This window comes from Alternaria triticimaculans (genome assembly GCF_023758025.1).
Source record: "Alternaria triticimaculans strain BMP 0046 chromosome Unknown scaffold_30, whole genome shotgun sequence".
NCBI classification, from domain to species: domain Eukaryota; kingdom Fungi; phylum Ascomycota; class Dothideomycetes; order Pleosporales; family Pleosporaceae; genus Alternaria; species Alternaria triticimaculans.
The window spans coordinates 120,946-148,198 of NW_026055987.1; the positions used below are offsets into that span (position 1 = coordinate 120,946).

Below are 27,253 nucleotides of genomic sequence, written 5' to 3' on the forward strand. Positions count from 1 at the left end.
AAGTCTCCCTTACTTCATCTAGGCGCTGTCGCCCTCCGTCTTTCGTTGTCGCCAAGGTGTGTAGGCCGCGATACCTCTGAGTCCGTGTGCTCCGGAGGATCAACAGATATGGTTGGCACCCTATATATTGATTCGTCTTTGCTGTGATCAGAATCGTGAATGTCCGTCGGACTTTGCGATATAGCACTCGTAGGACAAGACAACGCGGACTCTGCGTTCACAGTATCTGCGTCCACTACTAAAGGTGGTAAACTATGGTTGAGCCATATGTGTTTCTCGGGCCGCATTGATAGCTCAATCTTGCTGAGCCTGGGTCGGATTCCTTTTGCCCCAAGTCGATCTTTGGGTTCTTTCACCACAATTTCTTTGATGAGTTCGACACAGGAGGCGGTCCAGTGGGTATTGCTGGGGGTGCGCGTATCTTCGCGAGCCATAGCCGGTAGTGTATCAAGATGTTCGAGGAACTCCCGCTTGACATCCTTGGATACGTGATGGTAGAACTTCGGATCTGACGGGTCGCTCTGCTCGAGTGACTTTCGAAACTTCTCGACCGGCTTACAGTCTAGCTTGACAGCATAGGTGATGATTTCGGACAGAACGCATCCGAAAGACCACACATCGGCACTCCTGCCATCTGCTTTCTGGGGTGTCTTCTGATCTAACTCCGGGGCCGTATACTGGCCCGGGTATCTCGCAGGCATGGCCTTCGACACAGAACTGGGTCTCTCGGTCCTATGTGTCTGCTGTGGATTTGAAGGACTGAACAAAGCGTTATCTGCGCTCAAGTGTTTGTTAGAGCTGTCAGATGATCGCTTGTTCTTAACAACGGAAAGCCCGAAATCGGCAAGTTTCCACTGTCCCACAGGATACCAATCTTGCTCATTCGTAGTTTCCGGATATATTACCAGGATGTTTTCTGGTTTGATATCGTTATGGGACAGTGATACATGGGATTTTGAGTAGAGCCGGTTGTGAAGGTAGTCCAATGCATCGGCGAGATTGACACTTTCTGAAATCAGGTCGCCCGGCCACATGTATATAGAGCCCGTTCTTCCTGGTTTGGCTGTCGCGTGACGTTTCGCTCTCAGATCGTAGGGCATATCGGTGAGGAAGCCATTGAGATCATACGCGGCCAATTCGTAAACAATGTGATAAATGTGTGTCGGGCTTGACCGGTCTACCATCGTGACGAGATTGACCATGATTCGTTTGTGATCGCTGAGGCATCTACGCAGCTCCCTCATGTTCTTGAACTCTTCCTTGAGCGCAAGCTTCCCGGACAAGGTCTTAACGGCGACAGCTCTAGGCTAGCGTAACGATTAGCGACGCGCAAGATACTCCGTAGTGGCGGCAGCGACTTACCTCGAGATTGGTGGTACGATCTTGGAAGCGCAAGAATCCTTTCGCCACTGTTCGCATGGTGACTACTCCATAGCCGCCTTCCCCTATTTGTTCTGGTCCATCGATCCAGGGAAGCCGCTTTTCACTGTCCAGTACGAACTCATCTTCTTGCTCCGGGATCGGAACAGGACAAAATGCGAACTGTTTCTCGTAGAAGAGCGCTCCCAGAGGTATCCCCAGGAAGTCCTCCTCTTGCAATGTTTCCAAGGCGAAAGGAAGGTTACAGTCCCGACGATCTCCATGATTGACAAACGTTTCGACAAACTGCGGCCAATGTTCGAAACTAATTCGAATCAAGATTGACATTATCTGAATCATCTCGTCCATGAAATTGTTCCTGTCCCATTCCGACTTGTACCAAGATTGGTTGATGTAGAACTTTCGGTGGTGGTTTTGCGTCCATATCTTCTCGACCACTTCAGGAAGTATTATCTCTTCGCCCTTCCTGCCGACCATTCCATTCCCTAATGCCTGGAAGATGTCGTCTTTAATCGTCTTGATGTTGACAGGTTGCGGATTCGCGTGTAATTTTCCATTTTCTGTGGCACTGGGATCGAAGTGCTCTTCCGATTGAGCGCGGGTGGAGTCTGAGTCGGTCTGTGTAGGATTGGGCTGATCTTCCAGTGTTGCTGGAATGTCACCAGGTGTGACCGCTGTAGATATATTATGATTGCCGGACAAGCGTGCGAAGCATTGACCCATGATGGAAGTTGACGACGTAGTACAGGCCACAGCCGGGTAACGTCTTACGAACCTGGTATATAAACGCACTAGATTCAGGGGATTTGCGCTCTTTTCAAGTCATGGGTTCCGGGCTGTCAGCCTCAAACGACGTTTGGTCGCCATTTCGTCGTTTGCTTCGCAGTGCCGCGATGCGAACGCCTTGAACCCAATCGCAGGCGGCTGCACAGGCGTCAGATACCTCAGCTGTCGCCCTCCACCATCAACTCCGCCTCCACGATAAATGATGCATAGGGTGTGGTGTGGGGCCGCTACATATGATTGGTTGCGACTCGGTCTGTGAGGCTCTGTACGATGTCTCGGGAACATTGTAAGAAGAAAAGCCGCCGGATGTGGAAGGCGCATTGCGGGCTGATTGAGCTGAAAACGCCAGGAAAAAGCAATCATGCAGCCTGATGCAGATCAACCAATAGCGACTGACAGTCCTCCTGCTGCTTGCTGCAGCGACGTGCTGTCATGCCATGCACACTCGAAGCACAAGTGACAGAACTATTAGCTTATTGAGGCTCTGTTCGTCGTACTTTGGTATATATGCGCTCAGTCGGCTGTCTAAGGCTGAACTCCAAGGCTGATTTCCTGAATAGTCAGCAGCCCGAATCAGCCTTGTCCGACCATTCACCAAGAACATTACCTGCTGACCTCAGGGCGCCAAGCGGAAAGTTGATATGACCCGTCAACCGATCCATAATGTTGTTGAAGAGAGAACATCGGGATATATAACAAGGGAGAAGTTGGAAACGTTCTTGAAGAAGAAGTACCCTGATGTCTCGTCTGTGAAAGAGTTCGCTATCGAAGTATGTCTCTCCTGCAAAATCATATATACATAAATGACTGAGTAACCAAGGAAAAGCGCAATAAGTGGGAGTTCTACGCGCCAGAGGAGATACCCGAGGTACGTACATGCGCCTAGTCCACTGTGGCAACCAACACAGATACTGACGGCATAAAATACAGGCAGACCTGCGGTGAGCCTTCTTCAGAAAATGTGAACTGCGAGGCCGTGACTAATTTCTGTAGCGCTTTGAAGAAGAAATAGGGGCGACGAGTGGAATGACAAGCAGCAGACTTAGGCTGGAGATTGGCTAGCTGGTGGTCTTGGCAATACGTCATGTACAGTCACGTGGCGCACTGGATGGCCCGCAATCGTACCTTTGTAAACTTCACCGGTGCGCTACCTATACTTGTCGCAAAACGTAGCCATGAGAGTCTTTGCCCTAGACATACTTGTGGGTGCACGAATTCCTTCGGCTACAATTATGAAACGCGTCGTAAGGTCAGACTCATGACAGTTGTCATATGACATGGCCTCGAGGAAGTTCACAGTGCTGATTGGAGTCCACAGAAAGGAAGGCAGACTCACAGAAACGTGGCGAGTCAGCCGAGTGTTTTGAAAAGCAGTGCTCGAGGCAAATGGTTACTTCTGCGCGCAGAAAAGGTCACCGGAATCTTGGAAGCCTTCCCATTGGCGCGGCGACCTGCGAAGGCGTACACTGCCTCAGCCTTGTGAGATGTTCAGGGCATGTCATTAGCCTGCGTGCGCCCCTCAACGAAAACGATAATAGCTCAATTGCTTTCACTCTCTTTTATTACGGATTTGAACATGGAGTACGCTAGCAGAAATGCGTTCTTTGACGACTGGGAAGTGCCATTGCAGCGGATATGTGCCAACCAGGAACGATTATTCGACGGCATGGGGTCATTTCACGTGCGCCTAATCCGTTTGGGTAAGCCAATATCTCTCCAAACACCTATACTAGGAGAATTGCACTCATCGAATGTAGATGCACGAAGGAAAGCAATCTTGCGTCCAAAAGACCTTTTAGAGCTTGGAGATCATCTCATGAAAACCAGCGACGACAACTTTCGCATTCTGTACGTGACCGGAATCTCGGATCGACTGACGGCGCTAATGCGAAGCACAGTTCTTTCTGCCAGGAATACTCGTTGGCACCCTTGATGTGTCCCAAGGAAGCGATGCTGACAGTATTGAGAAGCTGGCAGATCTCCAGCATGTTTGTAGACGTTCTTTTGAAGTTCGGCGATCAGCCTCAAATCTTTCAGGAGTCCTCAGGCTTTCGGCAGTCGATCCAATCGGTGGATCAGTCTTTCGGTACGTTCCTTTGATACCTCACGTAATGACCATTGGCTGGTACAAAGTATGCTGACGGAATCCTTCCAGAGCTATGTTATCAGTTCATGTATGTTGAACGAAACGGGAAGCGACCGCCACGGGATATCTGGTCGTTCAGGCAAACAGGTGTTGCGCACAAGTTCGCATCCGAAGGGTGTAGTAGTCAGGTTGTTGTAATCCATCCCAACGACGAGGCGGTGGCGCAGTCAAAACTGGAAGCAATGACCGATTATTCGGACACAGCGCAGTTGACACAGCATCCATTAACCGTTCATATCGTCATCCTATTGTCATACCTGCCAAATTGGCAAGACCATCTAGAAAGCCTAGCGAGTGACCTGGAGCAGATAGTAAGCAGATTCCACACCCGATACATGCAGTGCTGACAGACGACAGCGACGACGCATAGATGTGGTCGACATCTGCGAGTCGGATGCCAATCCTGCTATCAATCCGGAGCGCCTCCAAATGCTCCGGCACATCGAAGACAAGATAGTGTGTAAAGCATGCAAATGTCTCCGCAGCAATCTTGTTCTCGTACAGACCTTGATGAGTATCAACACAGCACTCGCGACCAATATCCCATCACTGAGAGAATCATCATTTGGCGTACATCGTGAATTACAAATCATGGAACATCGCTTGGAGAGTCATCTCAATGTAGCAGATACATTGGCACAACGTGTACAAGCCACACTGGGATTGGTAGGAGAAGAGAAGTAGCAAATTGAACGACATCACTAACACACCCACAGCTCACAAATCTTCTCGATATTGAGAATCAGGCAAACTCGAGAGAGATAAGCACGCGCATACTGCGATTAACACAGGAAGGCGTTGACGATAACGCTACCGTTAAGGTCATCACTGTTTTCACTCTAATATATCTACCTGCGTCGTTCATGGCTGTAAGTCGGCCACATACTCGAGTATATGCTTGAACGTTCTAACTTGTTGATTCAGTCGTTCCTTGGTATGAACCTTTTCGACTTCAAAGGCGAAGACGGCTCCTTGCAGGCGAGCCCTCAATTCTGGATCTTCGTGATAACGACAGTGCCGTTGACGATGCTCACCGTCGGCGCATGGTATCTGTACAAGACCAGACACAACAAAATAAGGAAAGCTAAATCAATCGCCGAGGCCGTGTGAGACGTTGTTCCCTTCGGAGCTGCAACGATATGATCGGCATTGTTACTGAGAAGTGCAAACCACGTCTTCAATAAGTGGCCACATTGCGAACGGAGGTAAAGGTGATCGAATGAAAGGCTATGAGCTTCATTTGGACAATGTCGATAGATCAAAGGGCGAACAAGCGGAGTTGAGATGAGATCCGTGCGCAAGAGTTATGACGCATCTGGAAATGATCGACATATGCCCCAATGAAGTTTAGGTCACCGTTTGCGTCATAGCCTGCATCTTCCACGCGTGGACGCGTCAAGCTCTCGTAGACATTCAACCATCACGATACAATGCCTATACCTTCCAAAGTTATGTAGAAATTCTGCTAATTACCAGAGTGCCTCGGCACGCTTACAGGAGCTGTCCACGCCCGATGTTGTCGACATCCCCTCCCTCGAACGCCACCAGCATCGTCGCATACGCCCCGCTCGACGCGAAGATCTCCTACCAGTTCGCAATCGCACAAACACTGGCCCTCGCACGAACAGCGATGTCGATACTATAAAGATTGCGGAAGACCGGGTCGCAGCATCGGTACAACCATAGTGATGTGCTTAGGTGGGGGAAACAACTCGCGATACATTCGAGCCTTGGTAGTACTACTCTTCAGTATTGAAGATGCATGTCACCATTTGTGTGCTTAGAGTCACGGGCGACGCATGACGGCGCTTCTGTCATAAGAGGTCAGCGCAGTATTTCGAGATCCGAAGCAGCAAGAACCTGTGGCGCTCTATCTTGCAGCATCAGGCCTTCGCGGGTTAGCTCATGCGAGGCTCCACCGAAGTCTGGAGCGCCTGTGATTTTGGTGATCGCAATGAGTAGTGTGAGTATGGAGAAGATCTTGGAGAACAATCTAGCATCATGCACTCAACAGCCTGCGGCAACGTGCCCTCCGCGAAGACGCAACCAGAAGTCAGTGTTCGATGGTCATTCACTGAATATTTGTATCAGCTTTTTGAGCTGGCGTACCAAGACTGCGGCAGTCTGACATCAAACCGGAGCAGCAACGTTGCCACTAGTCCATTCGATCAATTCACATTACATGCCCTTCGTCGGCCAATCGATGTCTCTTCTAAACAGTGTTAACTTCACTCAACGTGCCTTCGCGTTGACACAACGCATCCGAAGAACAACGGAATTGTAAGAGTGAACGACAAAGAAGTCTCTCTGATCGATTGCTCTACTCCTAAGTTCACTCAACCCTTCGGCTAGCCATCGGTTGAAGTGAGCCTTTGTATGCCACATTGACAATATTACTTACACTACTTGTATTCTACCCCCTTTCCTCTCCTTCCACCAGTACTCTTCCCACTGACACATAAGCCCCCGACGCAGCACAACATGTCGTCTTGGAGATTCCGCACCCCACAGGATTCGTTCTACAACCGAGTCTACGCTAGACCCGCGACGTACGCGTCATCCCGCCCTCTTGAAGACACCCACACTCCTCAATGTCGAGCTCGTCGCGACCAGTTGTAAGAGCGTCAATCCCTAATCTCACGGATGCAAAACTGATAAACTACGTAGAAGTGAGCTCAACGCAGCCAACTCGCCCCTCCTCCGCCTACCCGCCGAGCTACGCAACACAATCTATACCTACGTCTTCAGCAGCACAGCGTGCGGCTTCGTAGATCACAACAACGACAGGGACTTCGATCCCGGTCAGATATTCTCGTTCCAAAGGTGCAATCTAGGCCTAGTAGCCACATCTCGTCAGCTTTACGCTGAAACCGCGTTGCTTCCATATAAACTTGGGTTATTTCAATTTTTTCTCCACAGTCCGAGAGCCCCGTGGGAAGTTTATGTAAGGGCTTTCATCGGCAGCAGATCGGAGGAACAGCTTAGAGCTATGGGCGAGGAGTTTGAAGTCTGTGGATATGATCCTGAGATCAGAAATGATAGGCCATATTGGGGTACTGGGGTGCAATGGGCTGACGCATTCGCTAAGAATGATGTAAAGGCATTGTGTCCGGAATGGTATAGACGAAGAATAGGGGAAATTTGAGACCATTAGTGGAGCGTCTATGTATACATGCGGTGGTATTCATCGAGTTACAAATCTATGGGTATTCTGACCATTGCAGTTGGTCACTACGTTAGCATCTTTCCTTTCGATCAAAGGCATGTGAGTAGACAATGATGAGAATGCCCATAGTAGTTAATTCTTCGGCGGACGCAATTCATCTCTTCCAAGTCTTGCTGTGGAAACATTACATTACCACCGGAGAACTGTAATGGAGGGTTGAATCCGGTACAGATCTCCGGATGAGCGACTCATAGCGGTGCACCCTGCCCTTCGCCGGGAGCTAGTCAAACAACGCTAGCCGCATTCAACAAATTGACCGCCCAAGTGCTCTCGCCTTCACGACGCAGCCTTGTCACAAGACCACCTTGCTTTCGGCACCCCAATTCTAATCAACTATGGCGCTACTCAAGCCCACAGTGTCGCCCTTGGCCACTGCAGCATCCTCAAAAAAAATTGGCGACGAGAGCGACGTGATTCGTGATCCAAGTTCACTCGATCGGCTGTAAGTACTACATGAACCTACGCGCTTGATGCGTCTAATAATTGCTACAGCACTGAGCTCAACTCTATTGACTCGCCTCTACTTCGCCTTCCAGCCGAGATCAGAGGCATGATCTTCACCTACATCTTCAGTGGCGAAAAGTACCTGTTCCACAGACATGATGGCAACACTCTCACTTGTGGACGATCATTCACGGAGTTGAATATGAGTTTTCTATTGGTCTCACGTCAAGCCCACGCCGAGACCGCCTTACTCCCGTATAACCACGGCACGATCTGTTTCCGATTAGATGAAGACGAGCCAGATCGCTTAGTGACGATCAGCATCGAAACCTTCCTTGAGAAGAGATCAGTCGAACAACTCAAAGCGATCGCCAGTCTAGAAACTTGTGTACGTACTTGGGATACCCTCGCCACAGGACGGTGAACACTGGCACATTCTGGGCCCAGCGACTGGGCTTTTGGCAGCTTCGTCAGATACTCACTGGAAGGATATAATGGGTCGCTGCAGACAACATGAATCGGATCTCAGCTGAACTGTTTGAGTCAGAACGAGAGAGCGACCGTATGTCTGCATTGGGGAAGCTTCGAAGTGAAGGAATGAGGTAGCGAGGGACGGTGAAACCTGGCAAATGTCAATCACATCCGTGACCCTCCATTGTCGCTCTCAGCAGCCACTAGCTTAGTAGAGAATGCCGCACTTATACCAGCCTGGCAGTCTGCTCCCAACCTACTTCTCCTCCCCTCCTCATTCAACCAACCACCTCGCTCGTATTACACCACCCGCAGCACAACGCACCAAGCTGTCACAAAAGCGCTCAACAATGCCTTCTCGTCTGAACGGCCAGCCCCCAGCAAAGAAGCGGCGCTTTGAGGGTGCTGAAGAGAGGGCAGCGATTCGACGTCTCCGCGAAAGAACTCCTCGCGACAAAATGTAAGTCACCCAGCTTTTGCCATTTCGAAAGCTAATGTATCGTTTGTAGCACCGAAGCCAACGCGACCAATTCGCCTCTTCTCCGCTTACCAGGCGAAATACGGAACATAATATACGCCTACGTGTTCGGCGACAACAAGTGGACGTTCACCGGCTGGACGACACCAAGGAACTCAGCCAAAGAGAACGACCTAGCGTTGATGCTCACCTCTCGTCAGCTTCATACAGAAACTGCATTGCTTCCATATATGCTTGGAAGGTTTCATTTCAGAATGATGTACATGGGAGTAGAGGCGGGAGAAGTTCGAGTAGGTGATTTTCTCGAAGAAAGATCCGAAGAGCAGCTTGCAGCCATTGGTAGTTTGGCGCTCCAGAGTTATGATAATGACCGCGATCAACCTGTATATGTTCGTGGAACAGGAGAGTACTGGGCAGAAAAGCTAGCATGGGTCCAAGATATTTGGCTATCCGCCTTGCCTTTTGCTAAATGTCCTCTCTTTCTTTTCTGAACATATGGCGGAGGGATACTCATCGAAGCATCCTCTGAGCAGCGACATCGGCATGCCTAATGCATTAGCGGTCAATACTACACCCACTTCACATACTCATTCTCCCAATGACCTGGCCATGCGTGCGCACATTATGCACTCTTCAAACGCCAGACGGGCGGCGGTGAGGTGAATATTCCGCTTCACACCTTCGCAGTGACGTTCCCGATTGGCCAGAGCGGCGCATTCCTCTCGCACCTGCGCGCGCACTCAGGGCCCTCACCGTGAGTGGCCATGCATCGGGTGACGCGTGTGAAGGGCGCGCATCGACGCGTTTTGTTGTTGTTTTCTTCTCGTTCGCGTTCCGAGTTCTTGACTTCCTCTCACCACCACGACCACTCACTTTCGTGTCGGCGGCCAACTCTTTCCACGCGGGTGTTCTTCGACTATACAGCTTTGCCAGATTAATTGTACCCCTAACGACACTTGTACACCTTACCCTGGAGCCTACATCGACGTTGTACGAGGTGCACATCCGCTCGAACCCACCACCGCCATGGCGCCAGCTACCGTCTCGACGCCGCAGAAGCGCAAAGCTTCACTCTCGCACGCCTCGGCCTCGGCTAAGCGTACCCGCTCCGTCTCGATATCCGTCAAGGTCACCCACACGGCCACCGATGATGGCCCCGGCAGCCCAGATCTTCCTGTCGTACTTCAAAACCCACAAGCGTGTCTTGGTGGTATACCGGAAGAGCTTCTACTGAAGATCATGGAGCATGTGAAGGAAGTCGGCCGTGACGACGCACTCTCGAAGCTGTGTCGTACAGATAAGCTCTGCAAGCGAATCGCGGAGGTGGTGATGTACAAGACCTTACGCGCCGTGAGCTCTACCAGGCACTACAAAAAGGCGGCGGCGATTGCCAGCAACCATCTTCTCTCCAGGCACATCCGCGAAATCAGTATCTTCTTCGGCGGGAAGCCCGTCAACAAGGATGCATGCAACAAGATCTTGGCCAACGCTCACGACATCCAAGCGTTCAACGTGACGGAGACATATGACCGGCCCGAGGATACACCGAAATGGTTGCAGATGTTGAACAGCGCTGTTGCGCGACCCGTCGGTGGTCATGTCAATCGATTTGCTAAGCTCAAGGAGCTCAATATTGCTTCCCGCCACCTCTCAGTGGAGGAGCTTTCCTGTGTGTTCCGTCTTCCCTCCCTCGAAACGCTTATCCTCTGGGAGATATGTCAAACAACACCTGTTGAGAACTGGTCGGTCCCCGAGTCGAGTAGCTCAATCCGGAAACTTCACCTGGTTCATGCAATGATGGACATTTCTGTTGTCGCACAAATGCTCCTCACGCTCAAGGCCCTCCACAGCTTTCGATACCACCGCAGTACCGGGAGGTGGGAGCCGTTCGCCGCAGAAGGCAATCCTTTGTCAATCTGGCCTGAGCACTCCTGGAAACTCCTGGGTGATGCGCTGAGGGGACATCGACACTCGTTAGAAGCGGTCTATGCGACGGACGACAGTGACAAAGACATCCTAGACCTGGTGTATCCTAACAGTCGGGACGTTGATACCCTGGGATCTCTCCGAGACTTTCCGAGGCTGAAGTGTTGCCATGTGCCGGTAGAGGCATTCCTCGATCCTAGGGTCGGTGGAAATGATCGCTCATTGTATCTACCACCGCAAGTGGGAGAGGGTGGTACCGAGGCCAAGCCCGGTCGTCGAGGCTGTAGATGCGATTTTCGAGGGTCGGTCTGGTGTGCATAGTCGTTACGTATCTGTCGCGTCGAGTACTATGACGGGGAGGTCATCAAGTTGTTTGTAACTGTCGGTGTGTACCATAGTCTCCTTATCGACTTGGCTGCGTTTTGGGTCTGGTGTGGTGAAGGTGCGTCTTCTACAAGTAATTAGTTCAGTAATAATGTATAATGGTTGCAAATCACCGCGTTACCAGTATCGTTGTCGGGTTTGCCCACACATATTTTAGGCGTGTCTTTGTCTGATTGCGACAGCAGCAAGGTAACCAGTCGCCGACGCGTCGCTGTACGTGAGTGCAACTCTGATCGATATCTTTGTGATAATGAGCTTCACCGCATGTGCACGGTGGCAAACATCAGCTAGAGATGCCTCGATCGTGAAGGTTGAGGCAAGCGCGCTCGCGTCGCGTCGCAACATGATGACGTAATATTGATTTCGATCTTAGCGTGGCGCGTTCCCCTCACACATCAGATCCACGACCTCAGACCTCGACATCTCAACCTCCGTGCATCATTGGCTGACACTGGTACTCAAACTCTACGCATTTCTGAGTAGACTATACTTTTTAATGACAGATATCGTGGCCTCTGTACGGCGCGCATCCCGAAGCCCAGCGTCTGCTTGTCCCTGCCTACCACAACGTTCGTGCGCTTGTTGGCTATCGCCCCTGTCGGAGTTGCGCGAATAATTGTTTCTTTCTTCCGCGCGTTTGCAGCGATTACGAAGGCCTTCGCTGGCCTTGGTCGCGCTCTACCGTATATCGTTGAAACATTCCTTAGGCGCGGAGGCCTTCCGCTCCTGGTAGGTACAATTTAAGATTCGACGCCGCCGAGCACCACTACGCGCAGACTAAGTTCGCACATTCCCTTTTCTATGATTTCCTTCCTCTTATCTCCTCTAGAGTCTGGCTGCGAACGCCTCTCGTCCAGGTGTTGTATATTGGTCCGCATGCCCAGACGCCTTGGAAGTCTTGGGCTCCGCTAGCGGGCCGTGGCAATGATGTTCGCTCCTTTCCCGAGGCCCTCCCGACAGTACCAAGCCGGATATCTGTGGCGCACCATGTGTATACGAATTTCGCTGCTTGGCAACAGTACTCCACTCAAGAAGTGTATGGACACCTTCCCTATCAAGTTAGCGGAATGGTAGTCCTGACCTTCCGCATGGAGTATGGATGCCAACGGATGCCCAGAGTATAATGCTGTACCAAGACGGTAACATGGTACTGAATGGTCGTGTGGCGAGGCAACGGTCGAGGGCGAGATCTTGCACCATGAGGGTACCACACTTATATATATACCTGTTGAGGTGCATAGGAAATGTGCTCATTCCAGCTCAATCCTTCTCTTAGCTCCTCAAGATGAAGTTCTCACTCGCTGTGTTGGCACTCCCCGTTGCGGTCCAGGCTGCGCACTACTCCAAGTCGGAGTATGCCTCTGGCGCAATTCATCAGAAGTTGATGAAGTTGAAGAGTGTATGTTCATACTTTGCCTCTTTCGCCTGACGATCAGTACTAACAGCTTCTAGGATCAATGGGAAGTTGATGCAGCCCAAGGCAAGCAGGATTCCCAGCAGTGGAAGTCTTTCAAGACCTTGAAGAAAGGACCTCATGGACCCGACAAGGCCAAGCGTGTTCAATGCAAGGATGGTCTCGCCATCGTCGAGCAGGGCAATGCGAACCAGACGTTCAGGTGTAACAACATGGACCTCTACGACTTTGTTAACCACGCCGAAATGGGAGGCCCTGAAGGCCAGGGTAGCTCTTCATGGGGCTGGACCGCTCGCAACGGCCGTGAGTTCGGTATTGTAGGCCAGTTCTCTGGTGCTGCGTTCGTCGAGATTCTCAAGGACGGCCAAATCCAGTACATGGGTCGCCTTCCCGCACAAAGTGTGGGTTCGCGATGGCGCGAGATTCGCGTACTGAACGACTATGTCATCATCGGCTCTGAGGCCGTTGGTCACAACGTTCAGATCTTCGACATGAAGAAGCTTCTGAGTGTCGACCCAAAGACACCGAAGACATTCGACCCCAAGACCGACCTCGTTGGTCTGTTCGACGAACTGCCCATCGGCCGCACACACAACGTTGTTGTTGATTGGGACAACGAGTACATTCTCGCTGTCGGTGCCCAGCCCCGAAACCAGACCTGCAAGGCTGGTCTCCAGTACATCGACCTCAAGAACCCTAGCAAGCCAACCTCTCCCGGTTGTGCTAGCCAGGACGGATACGTTCACGATGCCCAGTGTGTGACCTACAACGGTCCCGACCGCAAGTTCCGCGGCCGCAACATCTGCATCGGCTACAACGAAGACACCATGACCGTCTACGACTCCACCATGAAGAACGGCAACCCTGCCTCTGAGGTCATCTCCACCCTTTCTTACCCCGGTGCTACCTACTGCCATCAAGGATGGTGGACCGAGCGCAACTGGCACCAGTACGTCCTCCTGAACGACGAGCTCGATGAGCAGGAAGCTGTCGGTCCCGCTGCGTCCGGCCGCCCCGTCACCCACATCATCGACCTCACCGACCTCCGCAACCCCAAGGCCACCGGTACTTTCTACGCCACCGACAGCAAGGGTATCGACCACAACCTCTACATCGTCGACGGCCTCGCCTACCAGAGCAACTACGGCGCCGGTATCTGGGTACACGATGTCCGCAGCATTAGCAAGGACCCTACTGGTAAGGGCGTCAAGACCGAGGGTTTCTTCGACATCTACCCCGAGGACGACTCTGTTGGCGGTATCGTTCAGTTCGTTGGTACTTGGTCTCACTTCTTGTTTCCCTCTGGATACATTCTGGTCAACACCATCGAGCGTGGTGCGTTCACCGTCAAGCTCGCCAAGGGTCGCGGAGCTAAGCGCGGTCCTGGCTTTGGTGGAAAGTCCAAGGGCCAGGGCAGATAAACGCCATGTAAATAGTGTAACATACAAAATCACATCTTTATTACTTCAAGTTTAGTCATCGCTGATATCCACACGTGGCATGCAAGGTTGTTGAGTAGCTGGTCGTCGCAGGTATGCTTGTCGAGCGAACGAGTGCGAGTTGTTGCACCCCATTCAAAGGAAAAACCGAACACCCTAGAGCCTACATTAAAGTAAAAGCTTGCGAAGTTGGTGGCCTAACGGCGACGTAGGCTCCCTGGTGTTTAGTTTCTCCCTTGTATGGGGTGGTTGCAAGCGCATGCTGAGCAAGCAGAGCGCGATTCACTTCTGTCTCGTCCGACGTGCTGGAGGAAATAAGGTGAAAGATCCACGTGCTCTTGCCTTGTCTTAACCAGGCGGAATGTTGTCGAACATGCCCAGGTGTCACTGCGTACCTGCCCAGGTGCGTCATTCCACTAGCGGCTCTTGGCGGGGGCTCTTGCCTTCTCTACTTGTTTACTCCCACCTTCTACTACTCAACTTACTCCGACACCAACTCTACCACGTAGTAAACGTCGCCACTGGCTATAAGACGACTGATGGCGCCCATTACGTAAGTCTTCTCTTCTACTCATCGCGCACCCATGGGATTGTATACTGACTTCACTTCAGGCGATCCGGCAGCAAGCGCGCAAGCGGCGAAGCTGTAGACACCAAAGTCACCAAGAAAGCGAAACGTTCGGTCAAGACCGCTGCGAAGCCTGCGAAGGAGGAGCCCGCAAGCGAAGATCCGCAGTACTTCCGCTTCCTCGATCTTTCTCCAGGTATGCCTTTTCTGCTGTGTTCCGCGCAATCTAAATGCCAACGTCACTTAGAACTGCGGAACAGAGTATACGAATACGCCAGAGAAGACGACTCCACCCGCTTTGCTCCACGGCCCAATCAAGACCCCCTACGTTTTGCTCACCCCCCACGCACAGTGCGCCCCTGGAAGTACTTCGCTCTAACTCACGTCTGTACACAAGTCCGCGCAGAGTTTCGTCCTCTTTGGGTTCGGGATCTTCGTGTTGCATTCTCGGCGACTACTCAGTTAACCACCTTCCTCGATACTTTTCTACGATTTGAGAACGAACCCAAGCACATGCCGAAGCTCATACAGTACTTATGGGATCATGGAAACGACGACCTGATGAGATTCAATCTGACGCGCATTCTGCGTGTGCATGCACACTCTCCATCATCGCAATTTGCGCTCGTTCCTGAGAGCGTTGCTCTAGGATCGAGTGTAGACGGCGACATCTGTCAAATGTGTCTGAGGCGATATCACAGAGAGGAAGAAGGCCTGTATCCATACAGCGACGATGACGACGAGTGCACCTGTCCGGATTTTGATATGAGCCAGAGCGAGTGGGAAGAGTTCAAGCACGACCAGATGGAATACACTTCCGACATACCTGTATTCGTTCACAATACGAATGAGGCTTGGATCAAAGCTGTACAGGAGAACAAAGTGACCGTCACTTGCTCATTCTGTCATTGGAGCCACCATGCCATCTTCAAAATTCTCTACAAAGATCCAGTCTGCGAGACGACGGCTGATTCTCAACCGGCATGGGATTTGATGAAGCAATGGGGCATCCTCGACCTTCCAACCAAACGAGGAACAGACTTCATATTCGCGTACGAGGATAGGCAGACCACGGAAAAAGACGGTCACAGCATGGCACACTCCGTCACACGCCAAATCGTCTTTCGGAAGACACCTTCGAAGGCCTAAGGATTGAGAGATGTATGGATGTGAGCTAGTCTTTTGAGCACATGTGAGCTCTGTACGCCGACGCAGGCTTTCTGTTTCGAGATGAGTGTAATGGTACTGGAGGTTGATACTGGGTTAGATCTACATAGCCACCTCATGCAAGGAAAACTGAACAGGTCTGCAGACTACATTGACCCATAACCTTGCAAAGTAGGTGACCTAACATCAACGTAGGCTCTGGGCTGTCTTGTTTTTCCCTAGGTTGGCGTGTAGCAAATCCGGACAATTGCTGTTTTAACATGCACGTTCAATGACAACGCCAGTCTCACCGCCACCAACAAGCAAAGCTCTAAACTGAGTAGTTCCAATTATCAAATTTTTTCATTCCGTTCTCTCTTTTGAGTATGTATAAACGTAAACGTGCCTCTACCAGACCATCAATCAACCAGCTGCTGAGCCAAATACAAAACGCTCAATCATACATGTAAAAAAAGCTCAACCAACAAAGATACCCAGGCCATATGTGAAGCAGGCCGTCAATCATAAAAGAGACGCTCCCAAGCTATATGCCCTTTTTATTCCCTGACCAGCGCCGAGCAGAAAAAACGCTACTCTTGATGCTTTCCCGCTCCCAATATACGCCGTAAATGCAATGCACAAGAGATTTCATCATAGACTAGCTTCCGTACTACCGTCGTCAAGGTCGTCGGGGTTTGCGACGCCATTTTCGTCCTCGGATTCCGCCTCTGATGTGCTGTCGCTGTCATCATCAGCCTCATCTTCGTCCTCGTCTTCATCATCATCGTCGTCGTCCTCATCCTCATCCTCGTCGTCTTTTTCGACGGGCATACCGGGTACCGGCCGCCATGCTACGTAGTCGTGCTCGACCCAGCGCTTGCTCCGTGGGAGCACGTATGGATCGAAAGGAAAGTATGCGTCCAGGAGGAAGGCCTCCTCGCCCTTCTTGCTGGTGAGAGCAGTTTCTCTGCCGCCGATGCCGTTGAGGTACCCACTGGCCAGACTGCGGGACAGTCGTACACGCTTGTTTGTCTCTACCAGCGTATCGATGTATGTGAAGCGGAGGTGCTTGGCGATGCGACCGAACTGCTTGACGATTTCCGGTGCGCAGATTCTGAGTGGGTTCAGCTTGCAGAAGATGTTGCGGCGTATGGTTTCGAGGGTCGACCGGTGCCACTGGAAGTCGCCTTCGTGGTACATGATGTCTGCGTCGGTGGGCAACGTGCCGTCGGGTGTGACGATGAGATCGCGCCATCGGAAGCAGAAGGCGTATAGGAGTGCCTGCACGATGGCGTAGTATGTGCCGTACCGGCGTAGGTCGGGACCGATGCACTTGGGCTCGTGCGATTTCCGCTGGCTCTCAAGCTGGACACATAGTGTGTCGAAGACATCGCGAACGATGGAGCCAGGAACGTGAGCGCCGCGCGCGATGTAGGAGGCGAGGTAGGCGCATGCGGCTGAGCGTAGTAGCGGGGGTCGGTGCGGATCTATAGCCAGGTGCGAGCAGGTGTCTACGAACCGCCCCATGAATTCTGTCGAGATCTGGCTGAAGTGGAAGAGGACGAATTGAGTATGCCGTGAGCGGTAGGTCGGTATGATGATAGACTGGAACTGCGCGATGAGGGTTTGGTAGGTGCGATCCATCTCTTGATAGTCGTTCCGTTCGAAAACGGAGTCGTAGTAGGAGAACTGCACGTCCATGACGGTGTCGAGCTTGAGCATCATGTCTTTGATGTCTTTGAGTCGCTGCTCTTCCGGGTCGAGGCTCTCGTCACTCGATATGGAGCCGTCATCGCTCACGTCGTCGTCGTCTTCCTCATCGTTGATGGCCCCGTCCATAAGTCGCTCCTCCAAGTCGTCGTCAATCTCTTCCATGTCCACCTGCATCTGTGCGTCGATCTTGCATAGCTTGTCCGTGACGAGTGCCAAGATCTCGCCTCTGATCTCCGGCGCGTACTCTGTAACCTTGAAGATGTTCCGGATGTACTCGACGTGGACCTTTGCGGTGTCGTTGGAGAAGGGGAAAGTGCTGGAGATGACGGGCGCGAGGAAGGAACTCGCCATCGGACTGTATCGTAATATGTCCAGAAGGGTCTCGTGTACGCGTGCTTGTAGGCGGACTCTTTGGATCGGTGGGTCGTCCTGCTGCCTGGCGTTGACGGAAGGCGCACTCAGAAACATGTCGACCAGCATCTGCAGCACGGTCGACATGTAGCTCGACTGCACTGAGAGCAGCCTGCGCAGGAACATTCGGTAGGAGCGCAGGAAGTCTTCGTTACGCGCTATCCAACTGCAATCGATGACGGCATGCACCAGGCCCTTGCAGTTGCCGTCGAGTTTTGGCGTGTGTTCGGTGAGTGCGATGAGGTATTTCTGCAAAAGTCGCGAAAGCGGTGCACCTGTGGACGTTGGTGCCTCTTTGAAGAGGGCTTTGAGCCCATCGTAGGCCGCCTTGTCGCCGGTCGCATGCCTTTCGATGGCGCGCCGCACCTCCTCCCCCACCAGCTCCAGACTCTTCTCGTGGTGCTCGCTCAGTATCCGCACGTTGACTTCGGGGTGGAAAGTGACTCGGCGGCGTTTGAGCGTGTCTGGGGTCGCGTTCTCGGCGTCGGACGAGTTGTCGATTTGCTTGCGTTTGAGGCTGCCGCCCGCGCTCGGGGCGGCGGTGCCGAGAGTCCTGTTCATTGTGGCAAGAGCGACCATGTTGTGGGCAATGTGGTTGGTGAAGGGTTTACATCTGAGCAGGAGCGCGAGGTGTGGGAGATTGTCGTCCGTCGGTGGGCTGGTGAAATTGGCAGCGAGGACAGCGGGGGTGAACGCACGCGACTGTGCTGCGAAGTATTGAGCCCGAGAGAATTTCAGCGGGTCACTTAGGTAAGCCAGTAGTTCACCATGGTTCGCCGATCCAACACCCAATCACTGCAACAACGCATGATGCGATTCATTTGAAATCGTAGAAATGTATTTAGTTTCCTATCCATCGCTTGCCTGTATCAGGATTGGATAACCACAGCTTCGCGAAGTCGATACAGACTGGTTACTCGCACTGGCCCCACCACGCACTGTTCTTCTTCGCGCTTCGTTTGATCAAACAATGCGTTTCAGGCTTATAATAGATTCTTTAGATCCTACCTGAGATCTTACCTCGAGGATTGGCGTCTTTTTGTTGTATGATCTACGAGCTCACATCTCACCGCATTGTGCAATGGCAATGTCTTGCACTGGCTTCCCTTCCGGGTTGGCTACTGTTCGCGTATTCTCGATCTTGGTGACAACGTCCATGCCTTCGATGACATTGCCAAAGACAACGTGCTTGCCGTTCAGATGAGGGGTGCCATTCTTCGCAGTGATGATGAAGAACTGGGAACCATTGGTGTTGGGACCTGAGTTCTGCAATAGTTAGTATGAGGACTTCATATAAGCTGTGAAAACCTACAGCCATGGATAGAAGACCGGGCTTGTCGTGTTTCAGGGTGAAGTTTTCATCGGCAAACTTCTCAGTCCCCCAGATAGTTCTTGAGCCAGTTCCGTTGCCATTTACAAAGTCGCCGCCTTGGATCATAAAGCCTTTGATCTATGGTCATTTAGCATGTGAAAGATAATGCACTGTGATGCTACCTACGACGCGATGGAACTTGCAGCCTTTGTAGCCCTGCGGCTGTCCCCGGCTGTTCTTGGTCTCGCCCGTGCAGAACTGGCGGAAGTTCTCAGCAGTCTTTGGGACTACATCTCTGAATAGCTCCATCTTGATCCTCCCCAGCTTCTCCCCTGTTCGCTTATGTCAGTCACCATGGTCGGGTCGCGGGCGTTTGCCCAACTGTGGGCTAGGCCAAGAAAGACGCGTAGATGGCGCGGGGTGAGGGGTAGCCACTACTGGGTCACATGGGTGGATGCATACCTCCTAGGGTGATGTCGAAGAAGACGATTGGGTTGGGCTCGGCAGTCTCCGCCATGGTTGCGGCAGTGCAGTGCTGGAAGAGCGGACTAGTGACGTTGGACGGGCTTTGGCAGTGATGATCGAGGGAGTTGCACGGTAAGTGAAAAAGGCGTTCCGTCCAGATGGTTCCAAGATATGCCGAGCAGAGACAATGGTGCAGAAGCAGGGGAGTCGGGCTGCTGCCAGTGGTGGACAATGTTCATGTGGATACGCGCAGTTTGTTAGCGGGGAAGACTCCACCGGAAGGGCAGGGATCCGACATGTCTACGCAATAGTGAGCAGACGGCCTGTCTTGCGACACTGAACTCTGGTCCTGCGATGTGAGACTGAGGCTGTGTTGCAGTTGTGGTAGTGAGTGAATGCAGTCGTGTTGATTATGCATCACCGCATCAGGCTGTCAGCAAGTTTACAGTGTGATAGCACCTGCATGCGACGGCATCCATGCGGCCCAAAGCAGAAACCCTGCTTTGGGGTGCATTGCGCGGACAGCGCCTGTGACATGTGCATGGTGGAATCGCAAGCAAGACCCAGCGCTTTCACGACGCTCCCCCTCACTATACAAACAACCTCATACCTACCACTCGCCACTGACCCAAACGCCACACTGGCGTACCATTAACCTTCTACTGTCATCATTGATGGGCCTGGTTGCCGGTCATCCTTGGCACCTGCCGGCGACGTTAGCGACGCCTCTGCGGCCTTTATCCGCCTGAAGACCGGCACCTCCCCCGTTCAGCCCTCGGCCACGCACTCGCATTCACTGCCCTTCCCTGACCATCCCGCCGAGTCTGTTGCTTGACCACCAGCGCTCTTCGCATCGCATGGCCGATAACGATCCGTTCCCAATTCACCGCTAGCGATTGTGGCACGGGCAGTCACTGCGAACGACTACAGCCTCTAGGGAGCCGACTCTCCATCGCCACGCCCGCAGTCGTTGCCGTCACCATCACCGATTCATCACCTACTCCGGCCCTTTCCTTAGCCCTCCCGCCGCCACCTCCAACTTATCGCAACCACTCCACGCGCGATAGATACTCTGTCGCCGTCGTGTCCAGTCGCCTCCTGATCCGTTTCACCTCCCGCAAGGCTCGCCGCATCCGGCCTCACTCGCGCATCGCTGACTCGGTGTCCTCCACGACTGCGCGATAGTATACCGACGTATGGAATAGCAGCCTCGTCGCAGCCCACCATGTCCAACGTTGTGCTCTTCCCGCGGCAGCAGGCCACCCCAACAGACGGCGCCAACAACAGCGGCAGCAACAACAACAGCAACGGGCCCACCAGTTCGCCGCTGCTTTTTTTCGTTGCCCTGGGTTTCGGTGTCGTCTTTACAAACTTATGGTAGGCAATGGCAGTTGGCTCGGCAGCTGCTCCTCGTACTGACTGCGCTCAGGATTATCGTTGGTGTTAAGTACTGCTTCCGATACAACCGCCGTCGCGCGGCCCAGGCTGCTGCAGATGGCGAGCCAATCGACATGACCAACATGCCTCGCCCGCACCGGAGGAGGAGGGAGAAGAAGCTGATGACCATGGACGAGGTCAACGAGCGGTTCCCACTGACCAAGTATAAGCAATGGAAGTCAAGTCGCGAGACCGAGGGCTTGCCAGCTAACGGCGGCATTGCAACGGCACCCCAGAGCAGAGCAGCCAGCTTGAAGGATGTCGAAGGTGTCATCAGTGCCCAGGACGAAGGTCCAGGACCACGAACCGACACTGCCCTCTCCATGGCCCGCAACGACCTCAACGCCCCAGCCTCATCCACCGACCCGGTCGCTCCCCCGAGAACAAGTGTCGAAAGCAGGAAGAGTCAGCACGTGCAAGACCTTGAGAAGCAGGTCGCCGACAAGTTGAACTCGGAGAAGACGGACAACGTTCAAGGGCAAAGCGGTACACCCCAGGCCAACGTGCGCGAGCGCGAGGACGACTCAGACGACGAAGAGGATCCCATCAGCACTGCCGCTGCACCAGAGATGTTGGCCGAGCCGGGAGACACGTGCGCCATCTGTCTGGATACACTGGAAGATGACGACGATGTACGTGGACTGTCCTGTGGCCATGCCTTCCACGCCAGCTGTGTCGACCCATGGCTTACGAGTCGCCGCGCCTGCTGCCCTCTCTGCAAAGCCGACTACTACGTTCCGAAGCCCCGTCCTGAAGGAGAAGTTGACCCTCTTACTGGTCGCCGTTCAGTTGCTGGTCTTAGATCACCACCGCAGGCGGTCTGGACTTCCACCAACCCATTCTCTCGGTCTCGCGTCATGGTCATCAACTCAGACTTCCAGCAGCGACAGGGTGGTGATCGGTTCGGGCGACTGAATAGGCCTAATCGCCGCGAGCGCGTGGCTGGGAACGCGCCCCAAGCGACAGGGCAGACTGGCGAGAATCAAGGATGGCGATCGAGGATGGCGCTCAACCGAACTCAAGGCCCTGGCTTCTCAAGCTGGTTCGGCCGCAACCGTGGCGCCGGTGCCACTGGAGAAACTCCTGTCTCACAGCAGCCAACTCCAGGACAACTCGAAGCAGGTGGCCGATAGACGCGGGCCTGTTGTCACCCAGATTTCTCGATCCTTCTCACGCCCAATTACGACTACCATACCCTCCGTTTTTGTACCCGATCCCTACGGCACTTTTCTCTTTTTTCACATTTCGGCGTTTCCTCATCCATACTCTGAGCAACTTTTCGTCTTGGTGTAATCTCGCTCGTATAGTACCTATCAGAGCATAGCGGGGTCTCTCAACACAGCATTTCGCGGGCGGGAGAATGGGCTATACATGGATAGTTGCTAGTAGCGACAAGGCTATAGGTCTGGACTGAACTGCTAACATTGTAGATAGTATAATCTACAGCCTTGCAGGCGCGATTGTCTCAATCATGGAGGCTTTTTGGCAAATTATGTAGCATATACTAGGCGATTTCGATAGCGAGCGAATAGATACATGGAACACAAAATGCTTCAAGCAAGTGAAACCTCGCTTCTCGAACCAAAACGGTGATGCTAAGTACACTACGTGCTCACAAGCCAGCGCTAGGATCAGCGCGGTGAACAAAAGAGGTAACCGCGGCCCATGACGCTAGTCAGCAGCGCATCTCGCCTTACGTCAACCTCCATGTGCATGAAGTACTTAGGCACCTACATTGACGGATTCTCTTGGAAACATCCGATAGTCACGGCATGATATGCTGCAGGACACCCTCAGATTTCTTTCGCGCAACTTGTTGAAATCCGACGTCTTCTCTAGGCAGCCACCCTCACAGACGAACAACATGGCGACCCCCAAAATCACCACAATACCCACCGAAATCCTCACATCCATATTCGAGTACTTTGTAGACGACCACAAAACCCTCAAAAATGTCAGCAAGGCCTATCCAGAGCTCGCTCCAGCGGCAAACACAGTACGCAACTCCGTTCGAAGAATCCTTGTCCGCGGAAATGGTGCACACGAAGCGTGCACAGAGTTTCTCGAAGAGCTTTGTCTGGCCCATACACCGTCTGGTAATGCCATTGGACCCATACGCTATCTTGAGCTCGTCTTCGACAGCCGGGCACAGTTCCGACTAGAAAACACATTGCAGGAAATCCTGGATTTCCTTCCAGCGGTCCAACACGTCACGCTCAAAATCAACGCCCGCCCCTTCCCCGACAGTCCCAAGCAGGAGCATATCGAAAATTTCGTAGAGAAAACGTGCGGAGCAGTGGTAGACTATGCGAAACTCATGAATATGCTCAACACAGTGAGGCCGGCAAGAAAAATCGGCCTTAGCCTCATCATCAACGACTGCATACTCCGTGCTTCTCCCATCATCGCACAACAATACCCAAACATCACACTCCGAGAATTCGATGTCAAGATATACTTGTGTCAACGAAATACCCTCGCCGCCTTGGCCCATCGTCTGCTCTACGCAACGAAAACCCTGACCGACTTCACGATACTGGAGGACCAAAAGAGTCCATGGGAATGCGACTGGGTCCCTCTTCTCATGCCGTTTTCCGGTCTCACTTCCCTCAAAAGACTACACATATCGTCTGGCTGCTGGTTCTCAAACTCGGCATATAACGCCATGCAGGGTCGCCAGGGCTTTCTATGGAAAGGCGAAAACGTACGCCCATCCATCGTCCACTTACTGCCCCCATCGCTTTCCTCGCTCCGAGTAGACTTTAGTGGTAGCGCGGCCATTTTCGCCGTGGGTGATGGATACCGTGCCGCCTTCTTCCGCATGACGTCCGACGAGATCAAGATGAAAATGAGACCGTGTTGGAACTGGATATACGAGATTGCCGCTGCTGACCCTTCGCAATTTCCTTGTTTGAAGAAGGTGGAGGTGCTAGAGCTGAAATATGTGGTCAGTGATAGGGGTATTGTCGTCAGGTGTGCGGAGCCGATGGATTGGGACCCGCCCGAGATATTGAAGAAGGCGTTTGCGGACAGGGGGATCGAATTGACGATTCAGATCAGGGGCAAGACGGAGTTTAAGTCGGCACCGCCAGGGCCTGGCGTGCAGGCAACGTGATAGTCGACGAATGCGACATTTAGCATCTCTCAATGCATCAACCTCACACATTACACAATGAGTATTCACATTGCTGGCCTACAGATACTGAACTCACAGTCACAACAAGAGGGGTGATTTTAACGATGACTCGTTACATCGCTCCACACGAAATGTCCAACTTTCACCCTCGTTTCCGATGAGGGCCGTACGACGAGTAGTTACCAAGGCCGTGTGAATGAAGGGCAAGCCCTCGCTCGAGTAGCTACATAAGTCCCCTTTCCCCCCCCCATGGGAGAATCAACATCAGCTCAACCGCAATCCCTCCACCCCACCCAATACCCAATCTTACCCTCCAGAAGCCCGCCGTTTCAGTCGCCAGAAACATGTCCAAACCCATAATCACCACGCTTTCAAACGACGTCTTGGATCAAATCTTCGAGGATGTGGATCGAAAGGATCTGCTGAGTCTGATCAAGACGCACCGCGTCTTTCACAAATCCGCCCAACGCCTCTTATTCCAGTCGATTTACCTCCCTGTACAATCGACCCTGGCCCCTCCATTCGTTCAAGGCGGGCATAATGCAGAAGTCAGCCATCTACCCACACCCCAGGATCGTACAGATCCGGATGAAGAGCCGCTGCGGTATCGACGGGAACCTCTTCCATTACTACCTCCGGTCTTCCTGCCACTGGAAGACTATCAGATCCCAAAAGAGTACAGGGAGCACGAGGCTTTTGGCAATGTCGCGGCTCGGCAGCACACGATTACCTTGTTTCTCCAGGCTATCGAGAAGGCGCCGGAGCTTGCAGAACATGTACGTCACGTCCGGACAGACGCCGAGTGGGGCCTACCGCTTTTCGTGCACGAGCAAGCCATCACCATCTTCGATAAACTGCCGAACGTGCAAAGCATCGAGGTGACGGTCAAAGACCGATTGAAGGGTTTGAGATGGCATGCCTACCAGAACATGTGCATGAAGCAACTCTGGGCGGTACTCGAAGATGAACCCATCGAGACCGTCACCTTGAAGACACCAACGTTGAGGATCCTCCGTGAACTCATCCAGATCCCTACTTTGAAGACTTTTCTTATTGAAACCCCGGCGCCCTGGCATGAAAGCCCAGAGTCTGATATCAAGCATTTTCGCATCATTCACAACTGGTTCGACCCCGAACCCGACTCCCTCCCCCCCAACCTCACACACTTCAACTCGGGAACCTTTCAAATCAGCCCTCTCGCTCTGGGGAAACTGCTACGCCTATCTGAAAAGACCGAGTCACTGCACCTAACCATTAACTGCCTGTACGCCTGGCAAAGGGACATCATACCCCCATGGTTCCGACCCACACCGCCTACTCCTCAAACCGTCATCGACGTCCTACAAGCTTACCCAGAACTTCCATCCAGCTTGAAGCAACTCTCCCTCCTCGAACCCCCTTCCGCCAACTTCAGAGAACACCCCTACCCGCCCTTCACCCCCTCCTTCACCTTCCTCAAAAACCTGCGCGTCCTCCGCGTAACCTCCTCCCTCCTCTACACCTCCCTCATCGACCTCCCCAACTCCGCAAAGAAAACATGGATCTGGCAGAAACAGGACCGCTGTGCCGCAGCCGCATACACCCACATTCCCCCCTCAGTCCGCGAACTAGAAATCCAATTTCCGATGCCCACTGAAGCTATTTTCGCTACGGGCGAGGCGCGGGCGCAGTTTAGGCGGTTGCCGCAGGCGCTGCCACCGAAGGGGTTGAATTGGATAACGCAGTTTGCGGAGATGAAATTGGCGGGTAGAGGGTTTTTGACGGAGCTGACGTGTTTGAGGCTGACGGAAGTGGCGGGTGTTGGGGGTAAAGGGCAGGCTTCTGCGGCGTTTGAGGCGTATAAGCCACCGAGGGTTGTTAGCGAGGTTTTTGGTGAGGCGGGGATTGAGCTTGTTGTTAAGCTGGCGAAAGCATAGGCGTTGGTATCTTTATTAGACCGATTGGCTGTACATAGTTGTATGTGCTCCTCAGCTACATGTTAGCCCTCAAAGGGCTGAAGGGGATGAGACTGGATTCGTCCAACCCATTCACAACCAACAATGAATACCCATACAAAGCTGTTAATTTGGAAGTGCGCATTGCCTTGTGATTCTGTCAACATCTGTTCCATCTGTTCCTGTATGACGTCTCCCTTAACCAGAGTCCCAGTATATTGAGATACTCAGCACCATGCCAGAATTATGCAATGCTCTTTCATGTAGGCCAAGCTTTCCGCATCTTTGCGCTTCCGCATCATTTCTTTAGCGAGCAGTACGATCCACATCAAAACGACTACAGTTGGACATAGTCTAGGCTATATGGCATACCGACCAAGGCTGCTGCGACAGGCTTGGTAGCCGTGCCGGCGTCGAGGTAGTTGTGGATTATAGTACTGGAGATCGAGTGATCAAGTGAAGAGGTATGCATCCACAGTCGAGCATGCAAAGCATTTGAAAGCCTTCCTCATTGTTCGTGATGGTTTTGCGATCCGTTCATCCAGTGTGCATAAGGATGTTGCGTCGTAGGCCCTGTGTATTCGCCAAGAAGGTTAGCACCCAGCAACGCGGGTATTAGTAAAAGTTTAGAGCGCTCGAAGTTGTACATACATGTAAATCCGTAGCCACTCCCGAAAGCATAAGATGATTCGTCGGGTCCCCCGGAGCCTTGCGGATCCGCCGATGCGCCTCCATTGTCAGAGTTGTTTGCGTGTCCTTGGTTCGGGTCGTCGAGGCCCAAATTGAGAGCAGCCCAGTCGATACTTTCCCAAGCGTTGAGATCGGGCTCGGCAACGTGATGCTGCAGCGGCCCAACAGGGCTATTGGCGTCTTCAGCTTTCAAGGGCGCTTCGAAAAACGGCGCAAGCCTACGTACAAGAAAAACTCAAGTATAAGCAGGCGAATGCATAGGCAAGAATGTACGGTCATCTAACCTGAGATTCACAACCCTGGCCCATAACTGACACACAGCGTCGTTGAGCTTGTAGCTAACCCAG

The 27,253-nt window shown here is 52.6% G+C and overlaps 11 protein-coding genes across 11 annotated transcripts; 8 read left to right on the forward strand and 3 right to left on the reverse strand.

The window, feature by feature from the left end:
- Positions 1–14: 14 nt before the first annotated feature.
- Positions 15–2,103, reverse strand: J4E78_010331 (uncharacterized protein; the record flags this gene model as incomplete). The annotated part of the gene is made up of 3 exons (XM_049370909.1): positions 15–1,307; positions 1,363–2,054; positions 2,100–2,103. The coding sequence occupies 3 exons, from the start codon at positions 2,101–2,103 to the stop codon at positions 15–17; spliced, it is 1,989 nt and encodes a 662-aa protein (XP_049217365.1).
- Positions 2,104–5,175: 3,072 nt separating this feature from the next.
- J4E78_010332 (uncharacterized protein) lies at positions 5,176–5,422 on the forward strand (the record flags this gene model as incomplete). Its single annotated transcript, XM_049370910.1, has 2 exons — positions 5,176–5,181; positions 5,237–5,422. The coding sequence occupies 2 exons, from the start codon at positions 5,176–5,178 to the stop codon at positions 5,420–5,422; spliced, it is 192 nt and encodes a 63-aa protein (XP_049217366.1).
- A 2,451-nt stretch (positions 5,423–7,873) lies between these two features.
- J4E78_010333 (uncharacterized protein) lies at positions 7,874–9,225 on the forward strand (the record flags this gene model as incomplete). The annotated part of the gene is made up of 5 exons (XM_049370911.1): positions 7,874–7,980; positions 8,031–8,120; positions 8,698–8,913; positions 8,963–9,109; positions 9,207–9,225. The coding sequence occupies 5 exons, from the start codon at positions 7,874–7,876 to the stop codon at positions 9,223–9,225; spliced, it is 579 nt and encodes a 192-aa protein (XP_049217367.1).
- A 315-nt stretch (positions 9,226–9,540) lies between these two features.
- Positions 9,541–10,982, forward strand: J4E78_010334 (uncharacterized protein; the record flags this gene model as incomplete). Its single annotated transcript, XM_049370912.1, is given in 3 exon segments — positions 9,541–9,544; positions 9,908–10,956; positions 10,971–10,982. 3 exon segments carry the CDS (start codon positions 9,541–9,543, stop codon positions 10,980–10,982), a joined length of 1,065 nt encoding a protein of 354 aa, XP_049217368.1.
- Positions 10,983–12,526: 1,544 nt separating this feature from the next.
- J4E78_010335 (uncharacterized protein) lies at positions 12,527–14,076 on the forward strand (the record flags this gene model as incomplete). Its single annotated transcript, XM_049370913.1, has 2 exons — positions 12,527–12,640; positions 12,694–14,076. 2 exons carry the CDS (start codon positions 12,527–12,529, stop codon positions 14,074–14,076), a joined length of 1,497 nt encoding a protein of 498 aa, XP_049217369.1.
- A 557-nt stretch (positions 14,077–14,633) lies between these two features.
- On the forward strand, positions 14,634–15,811 carry J4E78_010336 (uncharacterized protein; the record flags this gene model as incomplete). Its single annotated transcript, XM_049370914.1, has 3 exons — positions 14,634–14,647; positions 14,707–14,858; positions 14,910–15,811. 3 exons carry the CDS (start codon positions 14,634–14,636, stop codon positions 15,809–15,811), a joined length of 1,068 nt encoding a protein of 355 aa, XP_049217370.1.
- Positions 15,812–16,459: 648 nt separating this feature from the next.
- On the reverse strand, positions 16,460–18,741 carry J4E78_010337 (uncharacterized protein; the record flags this gene model as incomplete). The annotated part of the gene is made up of 2 exons (XM_049370915.1): positions 16,460–18,639; positions 18,738–18,741. The coding sequence occupies 2 exons, from the start codon at positions 18,739–18,741 to the stop codon at positions 16,460–16,462; spliced, it is 2,184 nt and encodes a 727-aa protein (XP_049217371.1).
- Positions 18,742–18,991: 250 nt separating this feature from the next.
- Positions 18,992–19,761, reverse strand: CYP3_2 (Peptidyl-prolyl cis-trans isomerase H; the record flags this gene model as incomplete). The annotated part of the gene is made up of 4 exons (XM_049370916.1): positions 18,992–19,198; positions 19,245–19,382; positions 19,431–19,576; positions 19,707–19,761. 4 exons carry the CDS (start codon positions 19,759–19,761, stop codon positions 18,992–18,994), a joined length of 546 nt encoding a protein of 181 aa, XP_049217372.1.
- A 1,173-nt stretch (positions 19,762–20,934) lies between these two features.
- On the forward strand, positions 20,935–22,279 carry J4E78_010339 (uncharacterized protein; the record flags this gene model as incomplete). The annotated part of the gene is made up of 2 exons (XM_049370917.1): positions 20,935–21,086; positions 21,139–22,279. The coding sequence occupies 2 exons, from the start codon at positions 20,935–20,937 to the stop codon at positions 22,277–22,279; spliced, it is 1,293 nt and encodes a 430-aa protein (XP_049217373.1).
- Positions 22,280–23,010: 731 nt separating this feature from the next.
- Positions 23,011–24,261, forward strand: J4E78_010340 (uncharacterized protein; the record flags this gene model as incomplete). The annotated part of the gene is made up of 1 exon (XM_049370918.1): positions 23,011–24,261. One exon carries the CDS (start codon positions 23,011–23,013, stop codon positions 24,259–24,261), a length of 1,251 nt encoding a protein of 416 aa, XP_049217374.1.
- A 365-nt stretch (positions 24,262–24,626) lies between these two features.
- On the forward strand, positions 24,627–26,198 carry J4E78_010341 (uncharacterized protein; the record flags this gene model as incomplete). The annotated part of the gene is made up of 1 exon (XM_049370919.1): positions 24,627–26,198. The coding sequence occupies one exon, from the start codon at positions 24,627–24,629 to the stop codon at positions 26,196–26,198; it is 1,572 nt and encodes a 523-aa protein (XP_049217375.1).
- Positions 26,199–27,253: the final 1,055 nt, after the last annotated feature.